General features: G+C 49.0%; 1 protein-coding gene across 2 annotated transcripts in view; it reads left to right on the forward strand.

Annotated features, from left to right (window-relative positions):
• DAPK1 (death associated protein kinase 1) overlaps window positions 1-23,591 on the forward strand; it is a 210,994-nt gene that overhangs the window by 177,635 nt on the left and 9,768 nt on the right. For both annotated transcript variants that reach the window (XM_055578982.1, XM_055578983.1), the window contains exons 20-23: window positions 12,807-13,029; window positions 19,305-19,493; window positions 22,118-22,315; window positions 23,407-23,545. In XM_055578982.1, the coding sequence (XP_055434957.1) occupies window positions 12,807-13,029; window positions 19,305-19,493; window positions 22,118-22,315; window positions 23,407-23,545 (749 nt within the window). The remainder of the gene's footprint in view (window positions 1-12,806; window positions 13,030-19,304; window positions 19,494-22,117; window positions 22,316-23,406; window positions 23,546-23,591) is intronic.

Below are 23,591 nucleotides of genomic sequence, written 5' to 3' on the forward strand. Positions count from 1 at the left end.
CATTGGGAGCACGGAGTCTTAGCCAATGGACCACCAGGGAAGTCCCATAATAAGGGCTGTTTTAAACTGAGTTCCCCATTATAATATTCATTCATAGTGGAAAGAAACCAAAGCAAATCTGGCCTTTCCACAGTTTGAGTACACATTTTTACAGTTAATACCTCTAGTATGGTCCACTATTAGGAAGAAACATTTTATTAGGCTCAACACCTTAGCAGGTATATAAACATGCTGAATCAGGTATTCTTAGGTTTCCCAAATTCCACAAAGCGGGATTTTAACCTGCCTGCCTCCACTGGCGCCATCGTCCTGCTCTGAGCCCAGCGTCATCCTTGCGGTGTTTTGTGGGCTCAGTTGGTGCATGGGCAGCCCCTCTCACAGTGTAGCACTCTGGACAGTACTGTTGCCTCATACTCTCTTGGCTTGGAGTGCGGTTCATCATCTCAGAAACGCTTGTTCCACAGCAGTGCTCTAGGGAAAGGTGCAGCCTGTTCATCTTAAAGCAACAATCAGCTGCAAGCCATGATCTTCCATGGTCTAATAGTCACCCCAGGAAACACCCTCTTCTGGCCAAGGGACAAGGCTTTTCCTTGGACTGTGCTGTGTTTTAGTGCCCATCTACCCCTTAGGAAAATACTTTTATTTAAAAACATTGCTATGCTAGATACAAGCCCAGATGTCCATTCCAGCAGGTCAGAAACAGCAGACAAATGCCATTAAAAAAGACAGGAAGGAGAGCACTCTACAAGATAGCCAAGGCTGGGTGGATTGGATGGGTGGGGCTCAAAGCACTTTCTTGCGTTATCTGATTCCTGTATTTCTTGCTGTGCTTCAACCACTTTTATAATTAGGAATATAAATAGTAAGTGAAGCCACATGCAGCTCAAGGAAGGGTGGCTATCTCCAGACTGGAATTTTGAACTCGGTGTGGCGTGAGTTCTTGTACAGTCCCAGTTTGGGGCTTTCCCTTTTTTTTTTTTTCCCTTCCATTAATTTGTACTTTTGCTTTTTGATGTCTAAATTTTTACAAGAGGGGTGGGAGAAGGAATATTACAGCGTTTAGTCTTTTACCATTATCCTATGATTTTTGTAAGGAGATGAAGAAAGTCATTATGATGCCTGTGAATATAGTACATCATCCCTTTTGGAGCTCAGAATCTACTGGGAGATTCCCCTCTTGTCTTTGCTTTGAGAGGCAAAATACTGGGTAAAAGCTGAGAGCACAGACTCAGGAGTCCCCGCTCTGCCACACCTTCACGCTGGGTGAACTACCAATCTGCTTAACAGGCCGGGCCTCAGTTTCCCTGTTTGTTAAATGGGGTGAGTACAGTGCTACTCACAGGATGGTGGTAAGGGCCAGGCGGGTGGTGTAAACGATGCCCTTAGAGCAGTGTCTGCACACCCTGAGCACCGTGAGTTTGCCACAGTCGGCATCCTAGTTCGCATCCTGCAGACCACCCTCCAGGTCCAGGGGAACTGTGGAGGTTTCCATGGGGGCCCCCTCTTGTGACCCAGCCCGCAGGAGCAGATGTTGGGGTGTCAGCAGTGGCAGCTGTGGCAGGGTACGTTTGAGAGTCGTTTTTAGTAACAGCCACCATTGACGCTCAGTGTGTGTGGCAGCCCTGTAATTTTACATCCCTGAGTTGCGGATGTTCCCGCAGGAAACCCGGTCTCCACTAGGTTAAGCAACATGCTAATTACAGAGCGGAGACCCAGACCAAAACAGAAATGCCTGCTTTCGGGGCTCGATCAGGGGCTCAGGACTCCTTCAGAGTCAATTCTCCAACAGCCCAGGATGGTCCTTCCCTCCAGTGGGGTCACCTGCTTGGTGGCAGACATGGCTCACTTCCCTCGAGGTAATGCAGAGCCCTGTGCCCTTCAGCGGAGTCTCCCCAGCTTCATGTTCGACAAGATCCACGTCATCATTTGCTTTAGTCATGCCTTCAAATGACTCTAGACCTCAGCTTTCCCCTGAGCCAGAAAGGGAGGAGTTGACTGCCAAACATTTCTAACCATTCTCTATCTTTAAAAAAAAAGAAAAAGTAAATCCCCAAATAAATAACTGCTTGGGATTTCGGGACACCCAATACTGGAACCTGGTTATTGAAAATGATCATGATGTCCCAGTGTGTCTGGAAAATGCATCGCAGAGGACTCGTGGGCGGTTGCCTTAAGGAGCAGGCTCTACCTGCAGAGAAAGCCAAGAAAGGTGATTTGTTTGCAGTGGTAACCTGCAATGGATCATCTGCAGGAAGAGACTGCCCACAGCCCTGTACAGTGGGTGAGGGGAATGGAAGAAGGTAATTTACACTGAGGGCATTTTATCCCCTTTCCTTTCAGTGTCATTTTCTGTTCCAGCCTGCAGTGTTTCTTACCAGGGCGCTGTCAGAATTTGGGGGTGGGTGGAACTTCCTGTCCTTGCAGGATGCAAGGACCCCCAAGGATCTAATGTCAAGCACCCCCTCCCACATTCATTGTGGAAACCAAAAAACTGCCTCTGTTCCTTTCCTGACACCCCCAGGCGTGGTGCCAGCCTCTGCTCACCCACCCCACGTGCATCCTAAGCGCAGTCACTGGGTGGAGTCTGTGTCTGGAGCAGCGGGGGTTGGCCATAAGGTGCCTTGCTCGGCCGTTTGGTTTCTCAGGGCCAAATTAGCGACAGAAATGCTCCCTGTGTTTTCACCTCTCATCAGTTGTCAAGCCTAGGAACGTGTTCTTACACATCTGTTAGGGGTAAGCCATGGAGCTTTCTCTTCTGAAAACAGAACCAAAGTCATCTTGTTGAGCTGCATGGGGCAGCGGAGGGTGGGCTGGAGGAGAGTGAGAGGAGATGACATCCCTAACGCAGGGGGCTGACCGTGGGAGGTGAGACCTGCAGCCAGCACATCCGCATTAGGGCAGGTAGGGGAGAGGGCAGCCGAGCTGGGGCTTGTGAGGGAAGGAAGAACACAGCACATCTTCCTCTCTGACCCAGCTCAACAGGAGATGACAGGGTGGTGGCATGCGGAAGCCCACGGTAATGTCTGGGAGAGCCCACCATACACATCTCTCCCCAACTGCGTGTTCAGTGCCGTCACATTCGGGGCTGAAATCAGCTGTGGTAGTGGTATTTACACCACAGGAATCAGCAAACACTGGTCAGGCTTTACCTTTTGCCCGAAACCCCAGCCTGCTCCCGCCACCATCCCCTGCAATGAGCTGGTTTCCCAGCACACCATTGCTTTAGGGTTCTTTGGAGGCCCCCTTAGCTCCACCACACATGGTAGGTATCACTTTCTTATCAAGAGCTGCACCCTCTTCTGTCCTCTGTGTTCACCCCCACTGCTAAACAAAGCCCCCTTGAGCCCTCCAAACCTGCTCAAGAACTCTGTACTCACTTAGCCAAACCAGTTCTGCTCCTAGAAAAAGGGGAGCTTGTTATAACAGGCAGGGAGGCGGGTAGCCCTTAGATTTTGGACTGGCATCCATTTTTACTATCATATCAAGGTCTATTCTTTCCTGATTTTAAAACACTAGTTTTAAGGGGGTTGAGGAGTCAGCTTATTTTTATTTTGTTTGATTGTCCTTCTAATCAGCTTTTCTGTATACTGATATTAAAAGTAGTTGCTTTTCCAAAGTCTGAGACTAGATGGTGAAGAAAGATGCCCAGGAATAGTTTGAAAAAATAGGACAAAGTTGGGAGCTTGCCCAAAATTTAGAATTCACCACAAGTAAACTGCATTTGCATAATTAAGAGTTGCTGCTCCCATCCTGTGGGTCTAATTGCATCCTGCCACGTGCAGAGAGCCGCGTCACCTCTCCATTCTCTTATCTGTCTTTCCCAGACGGGAGATGGCTCTCGATCTCCCATCAGTCTTACTGTTTAGTCACTTTTGCCAATGAGAAAGTGAAAGCTGAATTGCCAGGGGGTAGAAGGTGATGGAAGAAAGGAAATTAGAAACCCCTGTCGACTAAAAAATATAGTCAGAATGCGAAAGTAGAGTTATTTTATTTGGTGGGAATATTTAGGACTCTGAGGCAGGGAGACAGCATCTCAGTAGCTCTGAGAAAACTGCTCCAAAGAGGCAGGAGGGGAAGTCAGGCTATATACAATTTTGTAACAAAGGGAGCAGGCATTTTGAACATCAAAGATTGGGTATCAAGCGAAGGAATTTAGCATTCTATGTATGGGGAGATGCAAGCCTCTGGGCTCACTGAGTTCCTTCCTTTCAAATGCATCTCAGCTTTCTGGGGCCAACCCTGTTCCTTCGTTCACATTGCTTCTTGCATTCCCAGCTCCTCAGCAGTCACCCTTGGAGGTGGCAGCGTCTGCACTCGTTCACATTTGGAGGCCAGAAATCGCTGATGGCTGTGACATTTCTTGTTTATTAATATGGCAGGAGATGTTTTCATTTCATCCCAGAGTTCACCAGGGCTTCAAAAAGCAATGCAGTTACCAAATAATGCTCATTTAAAAGATAATCACAGTGTCTACCGTAGGAAAGAACTGTGAGAGACCAAGTAAAGGAAAGGGGCAAGACCAGTCAATAAACAAACAAGAAAATGTGAGATAGGTCAGAGGGTGGCAAACAAGGACCATAGAGCCAAGACCGGCCCCTCACCTGCTTTTATAAATAAAGTTTTATTGGAAACTTTAAACCCTCTGTTTACTCCTGTCTATGGCTGGTTTCTAGATCCATATATGGCAGTCACAACAGAGACCACCAGGTTCTTTACAGGAACCAGCCAGAAGAAGGGCTGGGAGAAGACAGAGAGAGCAGTGAGTGAACCGGGCCTGAGAAAGTAAAGAGTCAGAAATAGATCAAAAAGGAGGGAGCTATGGGGGAAGCAGCAGAGTTTGAGTGTGATTGTTGGGGCAGAGGACAGTGCCTGAGTTGAGCAGAAAGATAGGCCTGGCTTGGAAAGGCGATCAGGTATGGGGCCAAGTGTGTTAAGTAAGTTGTTGTTCAGTCGCTCAGTCGTGTCCGACTGTTTGCCAGCCCATGGACTGCAGCACGCCAGGCTTCCCTGTCCTTCACTATCACCAGAGTTTGCTCAAACTCATGTCCATTGAGTCGGTGATGCCATCCAACCATCTCGTCCTCTGTCAACCCCTTCTCCTCCTGCCTTGGGATTTCCCTCTGACTGCTCACACCCAGAAACCAGACAGAAGGTGGTCTTGGCAGCCAGGCGAGATGGGACGGCTGCTTGGACTGGTGCTGTTCAGGCTCAGTTACTTTGTGAGCTTGAGGCAGGAATACAAATGAGAGCTCGCTTTCCTGTGTAAATATTTGAAGTATGTGGTTAAAGCTAACAGGGAAACTCTGGCCTCCCATTACACAAATGCACCTTTGTGACCACCTGGAAGCCTGAGTTCCGGTTTAGGGGTCTGGTTCCTCAGGGTCCCTGCTGCTTCCCCTCCCATCTTCCCAGCCTGCACGCGAGGCCTTGCCACGTCCCAGCCACATCCACCAGCCTGTGGGGTCGAGGGGGACGGGACGCAAGAGAATATTTTGAGGCATGAGTCAAGACTTAGGGAACCCAGAAGTCCTGACCCTCCTCTCCTCTGGGCAGTGTCCCTGCTCACACTATCCTGGTACAGCCATTGAGGGCCTGAGCAGACTGGGCACTGGGGCATCTTGGAGCTTCTGTTAAGAAATCAACATTCTTCCACCTTCTTGAGCTAACCAGGAGCACACTCTGTACCTCTCTTTTCCCCCTCTCTGCATCAAAACCAGAGAGGGCACACACACTAAGGCTGCTGCTGGAAGCTGCCTTCTTGGGGACAGACGCTAATCTGAGCACGCCACTCGTCCCTGCTGCGACATCTAATGGTGAAAAGTGGAAGTGCACCACCCACCAGGAGGAGAGAGATGTCAGAAACTTCTTGTTGCAGAGTTGTTCAGTCACTCAGTGTCTTTGTGACTCTTTGTGACCCCATGGACTGCAGTATACCAGGCTTCCCTATCCTTCACTGTCTCCTGGAGTTTCCTCACACTCATGTCCATTGAGTCGATGGTCATCCAACCATCTCATCCTCTGTCACCCCCTTCTCCTCCTGCCTTCAATCTTTCCCAATATCAGGGTCTTTTCTAATGAGCTGGCTCTTCACATCAGGTGGCCAAAATACTGAAGCTTCAGTATTGGTCCTTGCAGTGAATATTCAGGATTGATTTCCTTTAAGGCTGACTGGTTTGATATCCTTGCTGTCCAAGGGACTCTCAAGAATCTTCTCCAGTACCACACCTCTGTCGCAGAGGGCTGTCTCAAATTCTGTGTTCAGATTCTTCATGGTTCTTAGTGAGTGCCAGTGGGGAGGGGCCCTCCTTGAGGACAAGGTTAGATTTCCTTGGACTGAAGACTGGAGTATATTCTGCTTGTCCTTGCCTTTAGCAGTTTCCCAGCCCATCTTCCCAAGGGCAAAGTAAAGGGTGAGAGTCCCTCCCAGTCCAGGCCAGCAGGTCCTGACTGAAGGGGAAGGGAGGGCAGGGAGATGTGTGAAGGCCCTGGGCAGAGAGCAGGAATGTGGATGGCTTGCAACCCCTAGACCCCTTTCTTTGGCCATTGAAATATTTTTCTCACCTGCCTGCCATTCATCTCCACTTGAAAGGTGAGAAAGTGTGTGTGTTTGTATGATCGTCCCAGAATCGAGGACACTGTAAAAGCTGAGCTGTCAGTCCCATGAAGCAGTATTTTCTAGGACAAAACAAGATTTCTTGAGGATTGTTATATTTGGGAAACAGCATGAGAGCTAGTGATGGATTCTGACATGAATGCAGTCCCTGCAGAAGAAGGGTTCAATCTGTATTTCTGATTAAAAAGCTTGGGGCTGGTGCACTGGGATGACCTAGAGGGATGGTATGGGGAGGGAGGTGGGAGCAGGGTTCAGGATGGGGAACATGTGTACACCTGTGCCGGATGCATGTTGATGTATGGCAAAACCAATACAATATTGTAAAGTAAAAAAAAAAAAAAAAGCTAAAAAAAAAAAGGTACTCCCCTGGAGCTCCCCAAGGACATGGAGCCTGTTAACACAGGCCAGCAGTCCAACTCATTTGCTTAGGAAAAATGAGGTGCCCGAGTGTACCCTTTGTCTGTGCAAATCCAGAGTGGGGAGGCGGGGTGCACTCTCATCCTACTGAGCCTTTTCATAGCAATGACTTATAAGCCTTACTTTAAATCAGGACTCTGCACTAACTGGGAAGTGTTTTCTTAGTGAAATGAACTGGAAATGGCCCTTGTTGGATATTCATAGTCCTAGGACTAATAGCTGAAGCACAACCCAGCTTTGAGTTTCTGTTCTCAACTTTGTAAATCCTTGTTTACTCCTCCCTGCTCCCCGCTCCTCTTCTAGAAACCCATCACCTCCCTTTCAGTGACAGCAGTGGTAGAAAGAAAACCTAGTTCTGCCTTCGCCTTGGTCAAGAAAGGGCCTTGACCTCTCTGAGCCTTGGTTTCCCCATCTGAAAGGGAGAACGGCCACAGTAACCGCAAAGGTTTCTTTGAGGTTTAACGAGGAATGTGAGTGAAAGCACAGCGTAAGCTGGAAGATACAAACCTGAAAGTTACAAACCTGGAAGTTACTGCTGCAGACAGGAAATGCATCTGTCGCAACTCCTAGGTGTGTTCATGAAAGAATAGTTCGGGACCCTTTTTGAAGATGGTAGGATTGACTATTTGGGGGTACTGCAGTGGGTGCGGAGCAGAGGAAAGAGATCAGCTCAACCCCAACTTCAACAAGGACAAGCAGGGATTTATAACCAAGGAATTAGGTGGGGTTCATGGATGGAAAATCACTAAGACAAAACCCAAAGGCTAAGGGGTTTCTTGCTAGAAACCCATGCCTTGGATTCTTTCATGAGATGGTCAGCCAGCTGAGGCCACAAGAGGAGACGGAAGGGAGGCTCAGGGGAAATGCAGTGTGTATATCATTGGTCCCAGAGAGAGAGGGATTAGGGTTGGGTCGTGGAACTCAGACTCAGTTAAGCAGGGAGAAGTAGAGAGCCCCTGGGGCAAGTGCTTTACTGGGGTCAGGGTGGGTACACATGGAAAGGTGCAGGGCGTGTCACTGGGGCATTTGAATGTCAGGGGTCACAGTGGGAAGGTAGGAAGGGGAACCTGTGGCTGAGCCCACTTACACACTGGTATACCTGGGCTGGCACTCACATTCTCTATTTGTGGGGACATTGAGGCAACAGAAACATAGGAAGTTTTAAAGATTATAATACTCATCAGGATTATTGCTAAAGGCAGGGCAGGTGCTCAGATATTAAGGTAGGGTGTGAAGAGTTTGCTCAGATGTCAAGGGTGGGGGATTTCCTCTAAACTTGACCTTGCAGGATTCTTGTTCATCCTGGACTAACCAGGCCGACACAGCCCACCGTCACCATCCCCTCTTCCCGCTTTCCTCCATTTCTGGGGCTGACTTGGGGAGCAGGCAGACAGACCACCAGCCACTGCTAGTCCATCACTGTCCTGAGTGGAACTGGAAGGAGCAGAGGGCTCTCAGCCCAGGCAGCACTGAGCAAGGCCAAGACACACCCTCTCTCGGTGGCATGGGACAAGCCCACATTAGTTCAGAGCAGCTGCTGGAAGCAATGGGATAACACCTGTGTCCGAGGGTGACTGCAGTCTGTTCAGACTTGGGCTTAGACCTGCGGGACTCATGCGAGGGAACAGAGGTGCCCTCACTCCTTCTTCACACAGGACAGATGTGTTGGCCCAGCCTCAGAGTGTCAGGATCAGAGGACACGGAACAGACAGAATAGAGCAATGCTATGGGTAATGCCCCCAGGTTCAGTGATGGGACTAAAGCCAGAAGCAGGTTTTCTGCCTTTGCTGCATCTCAGGAGAAGCACATCCTGGATTCACGCAAAGAATCTGTCCGTGTTAGTTAGCCATGTGTCATGGACTAGGTGGAAAACTTTTTTATTAATTCATGAGATACTCCTAAAGGAGGGAGCTGCTCCCAATTCAGACACTCACTGTGCAGTGGCTGGCACTAGTGGTAAAGCACCCCCTGCCAATGCAGGAGACATAAGACACGTGGGTTCGATCCCTGGGTTGGGAAGATCCCCTGGAGGAGGGCATGGCAACCCACTCCAGTATTCTTGCCTGAAGAATCCCATGGACAGAGGAGCCTGGGGGCTACAGTTCGTGGGGTTGCAAAGAGTCAACATGACTGAAGCAACTTAGCATGCAGCACCCACGACTTGAAGATAGAAGGGCTAGTTTGAAGATTCAATTGTAATGAAAGGAGGTAGATTGGCTTCAGGGGTCATGGGCTCATCTGCCACAGTAAATGGCATCAGGGAGAAGCCAGTGCCCCATTTCTTCTTGTCTGATCAGCAGCACCCCAATGAGTAACTGCCTCAGAATAGAACTTTTCAACTCCTGTGCTGACCTGGGTCATAATTCAGGGGAAGTGCTGGCAAGATACTCCAGCCCTTTCCGCCCAGTGCAGCGTTTTGTCTCAGTACCTGCTGAGATTTGAGGTTAAAAGAAGAAACTCAACAAGGACAACCCCATGTTCTACAGATCACTGTCCAAAGTGTGGTTTCCAACCCTAGGAGAACCAATACTTTCTAACAGTGGTGCCCAACCTTTTGGATAGGGGAGTGGTTTGCAGGATTCTTGTTCATCCTGGACTAACCAGGCCGACACAGCCCACCGTCACCATCCCCTCTTCCCGCTTTCCTCCATTTCTGGGGCTGACTTGGGGAGCAGGCAGACAGACCACCAGCCACTGCTAGTCCACCACTGTCCTGAGTGGAACTGGAAGGAGCAGAGGGCTCTCAGCCCAGGCAGCACTGAGCAGTAGTAATTCGAACCCTGGGGAGCAGTGGATGGAGCTTTGCTGCTCACCTCCTGCTGTGCTTCCTGTGCCCTAACAGACCAAGGGCTGGTGGGGGGTTGGGGACCCCTGCTTTATAATGTACATTTTGTGATGCCGCCGTCACTCTCCTGAAATAAAACTCAAAGGTAACAGTGTACCTACTGAGGTAATTTTAAAAGATCAACAGAATGCCCTAACTGTAATATAACAAAGACATCAAAGTAATATATATGTGGTATAATAGAATGTGTTTCAGTATGTAATTGCACAGCAGAGGCGATGAGGAGACATTGTTAACTTGACAGATGCTTGGGCCCATCCACAGAATCCCCGAATGAAACACCTACAGATGCCATGGATGTTGGAGGGACAGCAACTCAAAACAGCAGCAACAGGCTGACATTTTACAAGTGGGGGTCAGAGCTTCTGAAAGATTAAGCGGAAAAGAATGTGTGTATAATTCCACCAACATATACAATTGGTGCACTCTTGGGAAAATCAGTATGTATTAAGCCATACCCTCTCAAAACCCTCTGGGTCATATTAAAATGCAGTTAAGTCCTAAGTTCAGATGATCACAAACAAGGTCTTTCTCTTATATAAATGCTTAGCAGACACTCAGAAGTCAAGCAGACTCGGGAGAATTCATCCCATTCAGAACATTGTGTGTACATGTCAGGAGCCCAGCACCTACCTACCCACCGCCCACCAGCAGCATGCCCCCAGCGCTGGGAAATAAAACTGCCACCATCCATTTTCAAAATGCCAGCTCCTGGGTGGTGTTCCCCGTGTCAAGAAAGATGGGTTGGAGTTTACCAGGAGGAAACGGAGGAAGGAATGCAGGAGAGTTGTGAGTTTGCTACTAGGGCATGAGCGTGCCCTAGGGCTCCCATCCTGGGTTGTTGGTGGAAAATGTAACAATGGCTCAGGAGGAGGAGATGAGCATTAAATCAGCACCTCCTAGCATTTAGGTCTGGAAGCAGGGGCCCAGCCAGGCCTGCGATCGCACTGAAAGAAAAAGGCAGACCCTTAGCTCTGAGGCACTCCTGCATGGGTCACTCTGAGTACCTCATTTATGCAGCACCCCTTTATTGGCCATCCTAGGTGAGCCGGGTGCTGGGGATACTGTCCTGGCCTCAAGTTGGCCTCTGTTTTAGAGGGGAAAAGTATCACATGATTACCCTCCAGTCCAGTGGGGTCATGATGGAGAACCACGTGTGGGCTGGAGCCTGCCCCTGAGGAAACTTCTGGGAGAGGTCAAAGCAAGATAGGTCTCCTAGGGTGCAAGGAGTTAACAGGCTAAAGCATAGGGAGTCATCGTGGGTAGGGGAGACGGACTCGTCCTCAGGCTGCAAGCCAGAGGCTGTTATTACACATCTGGGAGCTGAGAGCCAAGAGGGTGCATGAGGCCAGGATGGAGCTAGCGTGGCATGACCAGCGTTCCACCATGTAGCCTTTGAGGTGGGTTCTCCAGGTGTACAGAGCTCCTCGCCAGCACCATCTCTTCAAAAGCACCCATGTTTTATATGATAACACATTGTTCATGTGTCTGTCTCTCCTCAAAGCTGCGGATCTGGGGCTGGTATAGACCCTCCTGTTCTAGCACACAGGAGGTCCTCCATGAATGTTTGTTGATGAATCTGTGCATCATCCAGGGCTGGGGAGACTTCTGCTTCTCCCTGTAGGGCTGAGAAAGAAGACAGCAGAAATGTTATCACGGCCTGCAGGCCCTTCCCCAGCATTTAACTTTGTTCCTTGTGACGCCCTTCTTCTCATCACCTTGTACCTTCAGAATGTCATCAAGGAGCAGGACTCTTCCACACAGAAGGGGCAGGTGCCCAGGCCAGTCTAGACTGCTTCCCAGGAATTGTTCTACCTAGTTCATCATGCATCGAAGTGCAATGGGAGTGGGCAAATCCACTGAGACAGAGCACATCGGTGGTTGCTAGTGGCAGGGCAGAGGGAGGGCTGGGAAGTAACCACCAATAGGTACAGAGTTTCCTTGTGGGGCAGGTGAAAGTGCTTTGGGACCAAATAGCAGTGATAGTCGTACATGTAGTAAAAACCGCCGAAAGGTCTGTTTTAAAATGGTTAAAATGGTGAACTGTATGTTATGTCTGCATGCGTGCTAAGTTGCTTCAGTCGTGTCTGACTCTTTGTGACCCTATGGACTGTAGCCCTCCAGGCTTCTCTGCCCCTGGGATTCTCCAGGCAGGAGTACTGGAGTGAGCTGCCATGTCCTTCTCCAGGGGATCTTCCCCACCCAGGGTTCAGACCTGCATCTCTTATGTCTCCTGCATTGGCAGCAGGTTCTTTACCACTAGCGCCACCTGGGGAGCCTATGTTATATCTGTTTTACATTTAAAAATTTTTAATGCCATGGGGACAGAACAAGAGGTATCTACCACGTGAGTAGAAATTGCAGACCTCCTGAAGTACAGACTTCCAGTTAGAAATTAAATAAACCTTGGGGCTATAATGCACAGCTGTTGACTAGAGTTAATAATACTCTACAGCACATTCAAAAGTTGATGAGAATAGATCTTTAATATTCGCATCACAAAAAAATATTTTTACTGTGGGTAGTGATGGATGTTAACTAGACTTACCATGATGATCATTTCACAATAGATACAAACATCAAATCATTTACATTGATTTGAAACTAATGTTATAATAAGGTTACTTTTACCTCCATTTTTTTTTTTTTAAAGGCAAAGAAAACTCACAGACCAGAAGGATGCATTGGGGATCTTTTGTTTGTTTGTTTTGGGGGCTGTTTTATGTTTTTGTTTATCTTCTGCCCTCACTGCACAGCTTGCAGGATCTTAGTTCCTCTGACCAGGGATCAAACCTGGGCACAGAGTCCTAACCAATGGACCCCCAGGGAAGTCCCAAGCAGCTGGGTTCTTGAACTGTGGGAATCAGCATGTGTGTTTTGCTCAGAGCCTGCTCTTCTCCCTGACTAAGGGCCCATTTCATCTCTATGCAGGACACACACCGAGGACTCTTCATCCAGCAACTGCGACCCACACAGAACCTGCAGCCAAGAATCAAGCTGAAGCTGTTTGGCTACTCGGGGTCTGGGAAGACCACTCTGGTGGAATCTCTCAAGTGTGGGCTGCTGAGGAGCTTCTTCCGAAGACGCCGGCCCCGGCTCTCCTCCACCAACTCTACCCGGTTCCCACCCTCACCCCTGGCCTCCAAGCCGGCAGGTATGCGTGCACCCCACCAGCCCTTGTCTCTCCACTGGGTGCTTCCAAAGTCAAAGCCGGGAGGAAGGGTGGCTTTGTTTTGAGCACTTGGCCCGAGGCTGACTGACTCCTGCCACCTTGGTGGCTTCACGGTGTGGGCCCCCTGGCTCTTGGCCCTGTGTCCACCTCACTCTTGGCAGCAAGTACACCCTGCCCCCATGCTAGCAAGGAAAGGGGCTCACTGAACTCACAGTCCACAGTCACAGACATGGAAAACAGCACAACTGTGTCATATTCTGCTCAGGGACTCTGCCCTTGAAGACGCAAAGAACTGAGACTGACACAGATTCAAGGTTGCACAGATGGAATATCAGCTCCCAGGATGGGTCCTCTCCCCTGACACTCCTTGGAATGCTGTGCGCACGTCCAGGAATGCAAGAACGCAGAGCAACAAGTCTGGGTGCATGGGAGGCCCATCCACGCGTATCTGGAAGTGGGGTGGTGGTTTTGAAAGTCTCCTTAATGGTTTTTCAATTGGTCCATCCGCTCACCTGGACCTTGGTTGGAAAGCAGATGCTGCCATCTACCCCCACCTCCCACAGACACAGTTATCAGTGGGCCCACACCCAGAACTGCAGGGTGACCTGTCCCTCCCAGGGAGAAACACCGGAGATGACCAAGAGGAAGCTGAACAGTCTGGGGTGTTGTTTTTCCTGACCCCGCCCCCCTTTTAGAGTAAGGGAATTAAGTTTTTCAAAGATAGGAATATAGACCTTCAGACTTTTCTGAACAATGTCATTTTTGAAACTCTGTGCCTCGGATTCACTTTCTGTATATAATACAAAAGTGTCATATCTGTTACCTAGAATGAAAACAGGGGTTTCAAAGTTTTGTTTCTATGTAATTTCTCTCTCCACGAGGAAGGAGGTCTGGGCAGCATTAGTAGGGTGAGGGACCATTGACTGAGATCTTCATGCCCTTTCAACTTTTTCGCTCTGAGCACAGCAATAGGATTTGAACTAGGGGAAGAAGTACGGCCAAAATGGACATATAATTAGAATGATTATAATATTGCTAATGCATACTGCTAGTGCAAACTGAGCACTAACCGTGTGCCAGGAACGGGGCAAAATGTGGTACGTTTGACACCTCATTTAATCCACGTGACAGCTTTATTGGCATTTTTTCCACCCTTTTATTGAAGCCTTGAGGGGTCAGATACACTGCCTAGAGTCACACAGCTGGCAGTTCATGAAGTGTCTGGCTCCTGAGCCAGGGCTTGTTAATAACGCTTATAACTCCATCTGACTTGGGGCATATTTGTGCTCACATTTTCCATTTTCCACTGTAACTTTGCTCAATTTCAGGATGTAAGATAGGTTTATACCTTCTCAGAAGCCAGTAGTTTTCCAGATTTGACCATTAAGTTCAGCCTCTGTATGGACATGCCAACGTTTGCTTAAGGTTCAAAGTGAGCTTCTCTAGCAGTTCCTGGGGTTGCCCCTAGAAGGAGCCAATTCTCACCTCCTGTGGGTAAGGTCACTCCACTCTCAGTGACTTGAGGCTAGGAGGTGCAGCGGGAGGGAGGCAGAGAGAAACAGACAAAGAGCAGAGACAAAGATGGGATCTCTACAGATCCATGATCTGGAATTTTCATTAGCCATATTAGATATGAATTTATGCTGCAGGGGGCATCCCTTGTGGCTCAGCTGGTAAAGAATCTACCTGCAATGCAAGAGACCCGGGTTCGATTCTTGGGTTGGGAAGATCCCCTGGAGAAGGGAACGGCTACCTACTCCAGTATTCTGGCCTGGTGAATTCCATGGACTTTACAGTCCGTGAAGTCGAAAAGAGTTGGACACGACTGAACAACTTTCTCACTTCACTTATGCTGCAGGAGCTCATGGGCATACTTCAGGTGACATACAGGCTCTCCAGGAGGGAGAACAGCTCTACCCTCACTTCTCAGAAGTCGGATCTCCATTCTTCTTCCTCTGATCAGTTCCCATGTCCGGAAGAATCCAGAAGTAGATTCTTGATAAAACACAGCTCAGGATGGCTAAAGTGAAAGAAGGAGTTATCACTCAGTCATATCCAACTCTTTGTGACCCCATGGACTGTAGCTTTCCAGGCTCCTCTGCCCATGGGATTCTCCCGGCAAGAATACTGGAGTGGGTTGCCATTTCCTTCTCCAGGGGATCTTCCCAACCCAGGGATCGAACCTGCATTGCAGGCAGATTCTTTACCATCTGAGCCACCAGGGAAGCCCCTCAGGATGACTAGATTATCGGCAAATCTCACTGCATCTTCCAGCCAGAGCTTAGAGAGACGTGAGTCATGGGGCTGAGTTACACAAGATTCTCTCAAGGACGACAGGTGCTCTGGATCAGATGAGTGTCCCTGACTGCGATCAGCACAGAGAAAAGTAACTCGGGGTGCAGAGATGTGAAGTCAGAGGTCAGCAGCTGGGTAAGCTGCAGCATTTTTGTAGTATGAGGAAAGGGAAGGAGAAAAGTTGAATTAACTTCCAGCATTTGCAAATCAGGACACCTCACCTAAAAAGTTAGATATTTATTTGGTTTCTTGTAAAAAATAAAATTGGGAGCTCTGGCCATGCTGGATTCACATTTCTACCTGGAACCAGTTAGTGGCTGAGATGAGGGGCGTAGCACCATATCAAGGGGCCCAGGCTCTGCATTTTGCCCTGCCCCCACCCAGCCCCCTAACTCCAGGAGGGAGAGCTCAAGAGTAGACTCCCCATATCTGTGTCTGAAATTTCTCCCTGTGACAGAAATGACATTTCAGCAGTGCATTGGTGTGTGTGACCCTTGGGCTAAGGTCACTCCTAGTTCATCCCAAATCTGTCTGACCAAGGCCAGGCAGCCTCCCAGAGGGCCTGGGCAAGGACGGAAGAGGCCCACCCGGCTTCGTGCCCAGGTGGCTGGTCTGCTCTGAGGGTGGCTGAAGTGTCCATATGGACAGTTCCTGGAGGTGACAAGATTCACTCGCAGCTAACTCTAGTCCTGCTGAGGCCGATTCACTCGCAGCTAATTCTAGTCCTGCTGAGGCTGATAAGAGCTGGAAGGCTGTGTTTTCTGCAGGAGGCTCTGTGTCAGGCCCTTCTCCTGCCCTGCCCAGTGCGGGGCCAGCAGGCCCCCGGCTGCAGAGTGCAGGCAGGAAGCAGCAGCACGTGAAGCCTGGACCCCTGCAGCCCCACACCAGGCAGCCTAACAGTCACTTTCCGACCCTCACAAAACAGAAGGGGGTCCTCAGGAAAACAGCATGGCACAGATATGAAGCACCAGGAGGGCCAACTGGGGGGGACCCGGCTTGGGGAGGGCAGCAGGCTCTGGGGGCCTTGCGTACCTTAGGAGAAGGGACGGGGCAGCGTTTCTTTGTAAGGCATGAGGATAGGCTGTTCTGGAGCATGGTCTTCAGGGAAGGAGGTCTGTTGCAGCCAGGCTCAGCTGCACCCCAGCTCTGGACACCCCTGATTTCTGCTAGAATGGTCAGGCCTTCCTCCTTTCCCTGGGACAGATGCCTGCATGAGCACATTTACGTCATTCAGGCGCCAGGAAGATTGTGGGCTTTTAGAAACTTGCCTTTTGCATTATGCTGGAGCTAGAGGCTGAGCCATCAGCCAGGAGACAGGATAGCATGGCTTGGGGGACCTGGTACAGCCGCTCATGACACATGGCTGCCGCACACACTGCCTTTGTGCCACAGCTGTTGAACAGTGATTCTGCGGTAGGAAGGAAGCCCCTGGTGCCAGCGGAGGAGTGAATGTCCAGAAAGAGCACTGCAGAAGGCTGTTGCCTGCTTACCAGAGAGCAGTGTTTGCAGGAAGTCTCTTCTGACCTGGGTGCTTAAGTGGCTTCTCCATCGGGGCCTTCCACTTTTTACCACTAGAGGTCAGTGGTTAGCAAAAATGCTTTCCTCCTGATTTACACATGATCTTAGCCAAAAGGCCGAGAAGTGATTTTCCCTCGTGGTTTTATTGTTTCCCTGTAAAGTAGTTCTTTAATAATACCGTGTACAACAATGTCCTGATTTTCATCCTCCCAACAAAAACTGTCAGTGAGGTACAGGGGTGCCTGTCATTTACCGACTCTGGTCTGTTCTCCCTCGGCAAGCCCCCAGTGCTGCTGGTGCTGCTGCTGCTGCTCAGTCGTGTCCGACCCTGTGCGACCCCATAGTTGGCAGCCCACCAGGCTCCGTCCCTGGGATTCTCCAGGCAAGAACACTGGAGTGGGTTGCCATTTCCTTCTCCAGTGCGTGAAAGTGAAAAGTGAAAGTGAAGTCGCTCAGTCGTGTCCGACTCTTAGCGACCCCAGGGACCGCAGCCCACCAGGCTCCTCCATCCATGGGATTTTCCAGGCAAGAGTACTGGAGTGGGGTGCCATTGCCTTCTCCACAGTGCTACTAAGACAAAACTTATTCCTGACAGTGGCCGTCCCAGACACAGGTTTTGAAGCACAGGAAAATGGACACACCCATTCTTATGGAAGTCACATGGCTTTTCTCAGACTTGGACTAACAATCTCTAAAGAAATACACTATCTTGTTGGCCTAGAGTATTGGTCTTTACCTTTCTGTTTGCCAAGTTTCCCCCTTTTATACCAGGGCTGGAGGAAGATTGTAGGGCAGAGAACATATATATGAATAATTCTTCCCATCTTATTGCCCCTTCTTCCTCCCTTGTACCTGACCCAGCCTTTGAGCTCCAATTTTATCCTCCTCCCCCTCAAACCTCTTGAAAATTCCTATTGTCTATGTCCTCTGTCTAAAATGTTTGGTCTTTCAACAAGGGTTATCTTTGTGTTTGGATCACCAGTTTTAAAAGTCAGGTGGCCCAGGTGTAATGACCTTGCAGTGTCTGTCACTATCAACTCTGAAGCAAAGGTACTAACTGTATAGTATGATTTAGTTCACTGAGCCCCTCCCAGATGCACTCTCAGAGCCCCCAAATGTGCCCACCCAAGTCCTAGCCTTCACCATACTGTTGGAGATCTGTTGGAGAGACAAGCAAGCCAGCGAGCAGTCAGGCTGAGGACACACAGGGCTCTGCCCGTGGCCCAGGGGACCCAACTGTGTTATTCAACTGATCTCTCACAAAGTTCTACCATTATTATTCATGATAACATCTTTAAAACTGGTTCTTTTTATTTACTAAAATATATAGATTTGAAAATGAAATCCTTCATGTCCTTTCCATGAATAGAAAACCAATACCACTGCTACCAGTAAATAAAAATAGATACAGTGAACAGTGATGTGATGAAAACCTAGCTATATACTGTTGAAAGTGAAAGTCTCCCAGTCGTGTCCAACTCTTTGCAACCCCATGGACTGTAGTCTGTCAAGCTACTCTGTCCATGGAATTCTCCAGACCACAATGGGTAGCCATTCCCTTCTCCAGAGGATCTTCCCAACCCAGAGATCAAACCCAGGTCTCCTGCATTGCAGGCAGTTTCTTTACCATCTGAGCCACCAGGGAAGCTCATATACTGTTACCCACTCCCTCCTTATAAAAAGGGAAGATTAGCAAGGATTGAAGACATGCTAAAGACTTAATGCCACAAACTGAGACTTGCTGCTAAAGCAATTTAAAAACTTTCAAGGGGATCTTTTAAAGCAATAGCTTTCTCACTGTGTGAGTCAGCATTAATTAATGCTCTGGCCTGCTACCATCTAAGATCATTTTTCATTCGATCTAACTTCTCATGTGCCAGAGTGATACTCATCTCACCTGTATCAGTCAGGCTCCTGGTGGGGATTTAATGAAAGGTTCAAGTCACAGACACAATTCACAGGAACATAAAAGAGAGGGTGAAGCACCCAGAGGCCAGGTTAGTTACCACCCCTGGGGCAGAAAGGGCAAGAGGAAGAAGTCACAATCCTGGGAAAGCTGGAGCTCCAGGGGAGAAGCTGCTCAGGGAAGTCTAGAGTCAGAGACACAACTGGCATCAGAAAAGCAGCAGGCAGTGCAAGGGGACATGGGCATCAACCTTCTTCTCCAGTGCCTCCCATCAGCATACCCTAACTGGAGGCAAATGGCGAGCAAGCCTGGGAGAGGCAGTCCATCTGGTCGGCCTCTCAGTGCACAGAGCAGCACAGGAAAGGATACAAGAGGTGGAGCAAACAGAATCAGCACAATGTCCCTGGGAAACGTTGCTGCCCAGCATATGCGAGGGACACACACACACACCCTGGCCTGAAGGGATGGGGAGACAGAGGGCGGAGGCTGGGAGGGACAGAGCAGGCAAGATCTAACGTGCCTGTTCTCTGGCCCACAGTGTCCGTGAGCATCAACAACCTGTACCCGGGCTGTGAGAACGTGAGCGTCAGGAGCCGCAGCATGATGTTTGAGCCGGGCCTCACCAAGGGGGTGCTGGAGGTGTTCGGGGCCCCGTCCCACCATCCGCACTGCGCCACCGATGACCAGTCCACGAAGGCAATCGACATCCAGAATGCCTATTTGAACGGTATGGCTCACCCTCCCCAAACGAAAGAGTTTCCAGCAGGGAACCTGTCCCGGCGAGCATGAAGGGTGGAGAAAGGGCCAGCGTAGGAGTGACCCAGGGCTGAGGCACAGCTGGTTAATATCCCAAAAGTAAAACTAAACACAGTAGATGCTTAACAAATGACTGTTAAGTTGTTGTTCAGTCTCTCAGTCGTGTCCGACTGTTTGCCAGCCCATGGACTGCAGCATGCCAGGCTTCCCTGTCCTTCACCTTCTCCCAGAGCTTGGCTTAAACTCATGTCCATTGAGTCTGTGATGCCATCCAACTGTCTAATCCTCTGAGCCCCGTTCTCCTCCTGCCCTCAGTACTTCCCAGCATGAGGGTCTTTTCCAATGAGTCGGCTATTTGCATCAAGTGGCCGAAGTATTGGAGCTTCAGCTTCAGCATCCAGTGAGTATTCAGGATTGGTTTTCTTTAGGATTGATTGGTTTGATCTCCTTGCAGTCCAAGAGACTCTCAAGAGTCTTTTGAGTAAAAGTGAAGAGTCTTTTGAGTAAAAGTAAAGAGTCTTTTGGGTAAAAATAAAGAGTCTTTTGAGTAAAGAGTATGTTTACTCTTTGGAATAAATTTAAAGACTCAAATTCAAAGACTTTGAGTAAATTTTTTAAAAAGACTTTACTCAGCAGTCTTTTGAGTCTGTTGAGTAAATTAGTGCATTTTTTAACCTCATAAAATACAGTCCCATTAGCAGTTGGTATACCCAATTTGAAACCCAAGTGCTGGCTCTCCCCAGAGCTCCCAGGGCCCCCAGCAGGAACACAAACCTTGCTGAGATGCAGTCCATTCAGAACAGGGATAGAGCAGTTTCTCTGAGGCTGAGTTCCCTTAACTGTGAGGATTTAATGAGCTGGTGTCTATTAAAGGTCTGAGGGAGAGGAACTCAGAAGAAATTGGGGGCATCTTCACGAAAGCCCTTTTATATACCTAACCCAGTGAAAAATAGAATACTCAGGGTGTTTACCTAAAGCAGTGGTTCTTAAACTCCAGCATACACACACATCCCCTGGAACCACTGGAAACAGACTGCCAGGCCCTGCCCCTAAGCCCCTGATTCAGCCCATCTGGGGCATCTCCTGGCGATGCTGCTACTGGGCCAGGGACCCTAAGGAAATAAAGTTCATATGCATTTTGCTCCCTTAAAAGGTGAGTGTTGTCTGAGTTCCAGGGAGCACAGCTGACCCCCCCGCGTAGGGAGAGAAGTGTGTGCTCAGCGCCCACCACCCACACCCTCACCCCGCCTCCTCCCCTGGTCTCACCCCCTTCCCGTGTCTGGCTCCCAGCACTCTGCAGGCCCAAAGGGCCAATTTCTGTGTTCCCAAAACGATTCTCACTGAGGTCTTAGCTGCCAGACTTAGAGGGTCCTGCTCCCCAGGAGTGCTGGGCTCTAGAAAAACCCTAAGGATCTTCCAGTATGTCTCGACTGCAGACTTTCTGGCACAGAGTAAACACTAAGGGGAAAAATTAGGAAAAAGGAGCCTGAAATCCTATAACTTAAGTGGTCCTGCCTGACTTCCCAGAGGCCATTTGGTGGGTGCCACTGACCTTGTGGTGTCCAGGTGTCTGGACGATCATGAGGAGGTTCTGGGTGCCCTAGAAACTCCAGGTCAGAATCTCACCCATGACATTTACAGGAAAACCAGCCACACCACAGCCCCTGTGTGGGAAAGCAACCACACCCGTAACACACACACACACACACACACTTCCTCCCTAGCCTGACCCTTCCACTGCCTCCCCAAGGGTGGTTGGCCTTTCGGACCCAATCTCCTCACAGTTCCTCTTACATCCTTCATGTGCCAAGCCGCTCATCAGTTATTGCATCTTACACCTATGTACAGTGGCCATCGAAAACAGGTTGCTCCCTTAGCCATAGAGGCGAACTTAGTCACTGTATAACCAAAATTAAGATCACATTTCATAGTGAAGATTCCAGTGTTGGGGGGTAGAAAACAAAGTATTTGTACACATACACCTTTCCATGTATGCTTACAGGCATGCACATACACACACGTGTAGGGGGTGTGTGTGTGTGTTTGTACCACTCTGGGGTGTTACAAGTAGATGTGATAGAGATACACATATAATAATGATACAAATATGATAATGGAAGTGTTAAGGAAAATGGAAAAGCAGATGACAGATACAAGTAGGTTTATTGTAGTAGTAGCGTTAGTCACTCAGGCATCTCCACTTCTTTGCAACCCAATGGACCCGCCAGGCTCCTGTGTCCATGGGATTCTCCAGGCAAGAATACTAGAGTAGGCTGCCATTTTCTTCTCCAGGAGATCTTCCTGACCCAGGGATTGAACCAAGTTCTTCTGCATGGCAAGCAGATTCTTTACCACCTAAGCCACCAATAGATGTATAGATACAAGGCGTGGGATAGAAACAGACATAGACAGAAAATATAGGGATATGTAAATATTCCATATATAGATCTCTGCTTAAGTAGATGCATAAATAAACAGATGAATGCAGTGGATGTCACTGTCCCTCTTCATAAACCCTAAAGTGCTGAGAAAGATTGTGATTGAAATTTGGTGGTGTTTCACGATCATAATCTTTCTTTTCCTTTTTCTCTGTAGGCATTGGTGACTTCAGTGTTTGGGAGTTCTCTGGAAATCCTGTCTACTTCTGCTGTTATGACTATTTTGCTGCAAACGATCCCACGTCCATCCATGTCATCATTTTCAGTCTAGAAGAGCCCTATGAGATTCAGCTGAATCAAGTGATTTTCTGGCTTAGTTTCCTGAAGTCTCTTGTCCCAGTGGAAGAACCGATAGGTGAGCCGTGACGCCGGGGGACAGATGGCCCTTCCTCCTGACCTTGCTTCCCGCTCACACCCAGATCTATCAGCTTGTGGCCAGCAAGCCACCCTTATTCCTCCTTCCTATCAGGAGATTTCCACTCAGGAAGCTTCCTAAGGCTTAGCTATTGGTTTTGTTCTGCAAGGAGTTGTTTCATGACTGTGTGTTTCTGCCACAAAGACTCAGTTCTGAACAATTCCTTGAGAATCATTTCTCACTTTCTTTCTGTATTTCTGAGCTGTGGTCATTTCTGTTAGGTGCAAAGTGGGACACCTCATCTGACAGCTGCTGTGGGCCTTTATCTAATGGGCACATAATTAATAAACAGAACAAGCTCCCCTTCATCCATCAAAAATGAAAGAAAGGGACCCATGTTAACTGAATGTAGTATCTTAGCCTTATTCTTAGAGGAAAAGACAGCATGGACAGACTTATTTTGTTCTTTTCATACACAAAAAAGAGGCAGCCTTCCCTGGTGAAATGTAAAACTCAGCAGTCAATTCTTTTCTTGAAAAGCATATAACAGCAAAATAAATTGGGCTAATTCCCTTCAGGGTACCTCCACTTTTGCCCCCTCCTTTCTCATGTTTTCATTTTAAACACTGCCATAAGTGAGAGGCTCTCTGCTGATGTGAACTGCAGGAGTTTCCCTTCTGAGCCATTTCTGTGCTGTGCTGCATTCAGCAGCTGGCTCTGGTCTTAGAAAGGGCACCCCCCAGCCAGAGGTTAGATCTCCCCTCACCATGCAAACAAGGCCTACTTGGAGGAAGATCTGAGAAGCTGCGACATGTTCTGTGGTCACTTCTTGTCCACTTCTGAGCAGCCTTCCTTGAGGCCCAGGAAATAGGCTCATTCCATCTTTGGCCAGGCCTAGACTTTCTAGTGACCTTGTAGGTCACTCCGATTAGCAAGCATAGGTTTGCAAGTCTGCACGCAAAATGTACCAGTCTCGTCCACCTAGCGAGGCAGCCCAGACCTGAGGCCGAGCACCCCACCTCACCTGGGCAGGGTGGAGGTTTGTTCTCCACACCTGGGCAGGTGTGAAATGGCTCGCTTTCTGCCCTCAGCCTTTGGCGGCAAGCTGAAGAACCCACTCCGGGTTGTCCTGGTGGCCACCCATGCCGACATCGTGAACCTTCCTCGTTCAGCTGGAGGCGAATTTGGATATGACAAAGACACCTCGTTGCTGAAAGAGATCAGGAACAGGTAAGGTGGCTGCTGTATCTTCAGGCAATGCAGCTGAAATCAGGTG

The sequence above is a fragment of the Bubalus kerabau genome, chromosome 4 (genome assembly GCF_029407905.1).
Source record: "Bubalus kerabau isolate K-KA32 ecotype Philippines breed swamp buffalo chromosome 4, PCC_UOA_SB_1v2, whole genome shotgun sequence".
Lineage (NCBI taxonomy): Eukaryota > Metazoa > Chordata > Mammalia > Artiodactyla > Bovidae > Bubalus > Bubalus kerabau.